Source organism: Gastrolobium bilobum, unplaced genomic scaffold (assembly GCF_033153095.1).
Source record: "Gastrolobium bilobum isolate Gb01-03AN ecotype WA unplaced genomic scaffold, APGP_CSIRO_Gbil_v1 utg40294, whole genome shotgun sequence".
Taxonomy (NCBI): domain Eukaryota; kingdom Viridiplantae; phylum Streptophyta; class Magnoliopsida; order Fabales; family Fabaceae; genus Gastrolobium; species Gastrolobium bilobum.
In genome coordinates, this window is record NW_026899185.1 from 73074 (window position 1) to 76215 (window position 3142).

At 41.2% G+C, this 3142-nt stretch overlaps 1 protein-coding gene across 1 annotated transcript; it reads left to right on the forward strand.

Moving 5' to 3' along the window:
* Window positions 1-562, forward strand: LOC133288024 (uncharacterized). Its single transcript, XM_061485714.1, has 2 exons — window positions 1-21; window positions 114-562. Exons 1-2 carry the CDS (start codon window positions 3-5, stop codon window positions 467-469), a joined length of 375 nt encoding a protein of 124 aa, XP_061341698.1. The 5' UTR covers window positions 1-2; the 3' UTR covers window positions 470-562.
* Window positions 563-3142: the final 2580 nt, after the last annotated feature.

The following is a 3142-nucleotide window of genomic DNA, read 5'->3' on the forward strand; positions in this document are numbered from 1 at the left end:
AGATGGAGGATGCACCTGCAGGTGATGTGTTGGTCTTTATGAGTTTATGCAATTTTGTGTTGTTTAATTTTTAATGTGGTATTGAAGTTTGTTTTTCATGGTTTATGATGTAGGCCTTGATGATGATGACGATGATGATGGCGTTGCTGAGGTTGATGTCAGACCGACACGTCCCACCCGCAGTCGGCGACCACCAGCTCCTCCTGAGGGTGGATGGACACTTGATCATGTCATGGCATCCTTATATGATCTGACTACTGACTTTAGAGGATATAGACAGAGCACGAGCAAGTGGCGAAACCAGATGGACACAAGGGTTGCACGGTTGGACACAAGGGTTTCACGCTTGGAGGGTTTAATTGGCGAGGGTGCCCATACTCAGGAGGAGGAGGAGGAGGAGGAGGATGATGACAATGGGGATGACACACAATCGGATGAAGAGAATGGGGAGGACACGGCATCGGATTAGTGTGTCCATAGGGTTTCATATCATTGATTTAGTTTGATGTAATGTAGTCATTTTGGTACATTTAGGAACTTTACCTACATTGCATGGATGTTTTTGTACTGGATATTCAAAATTTGAATGAATGAAATTTTCGTTTTGTGCACGTTCAGACTTGTTGGTTCTATGCATTAGTATGGGACCTTGCATTAATATTGTCAATCCACCCCCAAGTCATACCGTATGTAGGTATTGCACAACAATTACCAAAATGCAACAAAAATTGCCAAAACAGCATCTGCAACAGCATCTGCAACTGGTCTACCCGGGTACCACGAATAGTCTACCCGGGTAGTATGTACTCGGGTATATCATTACGAGTTACCCGGGTAGACCAGTTGCAGATGCAGCAGCAGGTGCTGTTCAATCCATTTTGTTAGCATCTTGGTAATTGATGTGTAATACAATAACCTTAACTGACTCGGGGAAGGGGTAAATGGGTATGGTAGACATTCGGATTGCACAATACGGAACGAGTGACTCGCTAAACTTAACGGATACATTTCAACAATACATTTCAACAACACAAGAATACAGTTCAACAATACATTTCAACAACACAACACATAACAAATACAAGATAAAGTTTAGGGTACAAGGAAACAAAACAATACGTAAAGTGATTGTCATTACAAAACAAAGTACTACACAAAAACAATACGTAATCATGCTTGTCTTAGTCTCAATGGACATGTACGAATGTTATGTCCAACTTGCTTGCAATGCTTACATCTGCTCTGACTGCTAGAGGGTTGAGACTCAACCCAATCCATCTCATTCTGAATCCTTGAAGACTTTGGTCTTCCTTTTGCACGTACCAACTGAGCATCCGGAATTACAGTAGGCCCAACAACGGATGGAATCAACAATTCATTGCCAATAGGAAACCAGTGTGCAGCATATACTTTAGCAATGGTTGGAATTTTGAAAACATGATCCACATAATCATAATGGTTTAGCTTGGCCACCTTGCAAACTGCTAATACATGACTGCAGGGATACCTCCTTGCTGTAAACCTACCACACTGACATGTACGATTGATTAAGTCCACTCTCATGATGTCACCGACCTCGTGTGTAGATTGATTGTAGGCATCCTCAACCTCAAACAATAACAGGTCACTATCATATATCCTCACACGATAAGTGCCAGCCAATTCATCATTTTTTTGCAACGCTGCCTCAACCTTCTTTGAAATTATCCAACCTTGTGAGATATCTTTTTCAATCCCTTCACGTCTCTTGACGAAATACTCAACGAGTCTACTGAATGTCATCTTGACCAATGCAGATATAGGCAGATTTCGTGCTCCACGAAGCACCTTATTCACACACTCAGATAGGTTAGTTGTCATATGACCAAACCTACGTCCTGTCTCATCATACGACCTGCACCATTGCTCTTTCGGAATCGCATCCAACCATGAAGCAACTTCAGGATTGTTCTCGATAAATTCCTTGTACCTAATGTCGAAATTTATCTTTGAACATGTGTACCCTGCAAAAAACCATGACATATGCATTAGTTAGTGAATTTCATCAACGTTTTCTTCAAATGGTTGAAAATGTGAGTAATTATACCGTACATTACCTAATTTCATCAACGTTTTCTTCAATTCCACATTCCTAAAACGGGTATTGAAGTTGCTTCCGATGTGACGTAGACAAAATACATGATAAGCATATGGAGGCTGCTACCCTCCGTGGTCTTTCACCGCCCTTATGATGCTTCGATGACGATCGGATATTAGACAAATACCATGCCTGTGTGTGACATGAAAACGTAAAAGGCTAAGAAACCAGGACCAATCATCCAACCTCTCACCTGGAGGAACAACAACAAAGTCAATAGGGATGAGCTCAGAAAATATTTACAGTATGAAGTGGCAAAGAAGGGTCACATGCTTTCACATACCCCAAAGCAAAATTATTTACTCACCTGGAGGAACAACAGCAAAGGCAATAGGGAGCAGAAATCCATCTCCATCCTGAGATGTTGCAATCAATAGAGTACCTCTGTACTTCCCATACAGATGAGTGCCGTCAATTTGAATTATAGGCTTGCAGTGTTTGAATGCTTCAATGCATTGGTGAAATGTCCAAAAAACCCTTTGAAATACGGCCCTGTCTGTATAAACCCGACGTTCATCAAAACATTGATTTGTATCAAGTTTGAACACAGAACCCACATTCACCTCCGTCATATACTTTAGCCAATTTGGCAAGAATGCGTACGATTTCTCCCAGTCACCAAACAACTTAACGATGGCCTTCATTTTTGCCTTCCAGGCCTTCCTGTACGTTATGTTGTATCCATATGTTCCCTGTATCCTCTCCTGTATCAGAGCTGGTCTTGTGGATGGATCTTCCTTTAACATATCTGGAAAAAAAAAATTAACTTTACCATATTCTCAATTAATCTGAATCATTAAATAAACAGTAGAATACATACTCATTATAGCCGCACAAATGACATTTGAATCCAACTGTCTATGATCCTGTGCTAGGCCTTGATTTAGGCATGTGTGACCTTGACCCCATTTACGGACCACCCAGTTAGCTCCCTTCTTCGGCTTAATTGCCCTCATATACCAGGGACAACCGTCAGCATGGTTTTTACACTTCATAACAAATCTT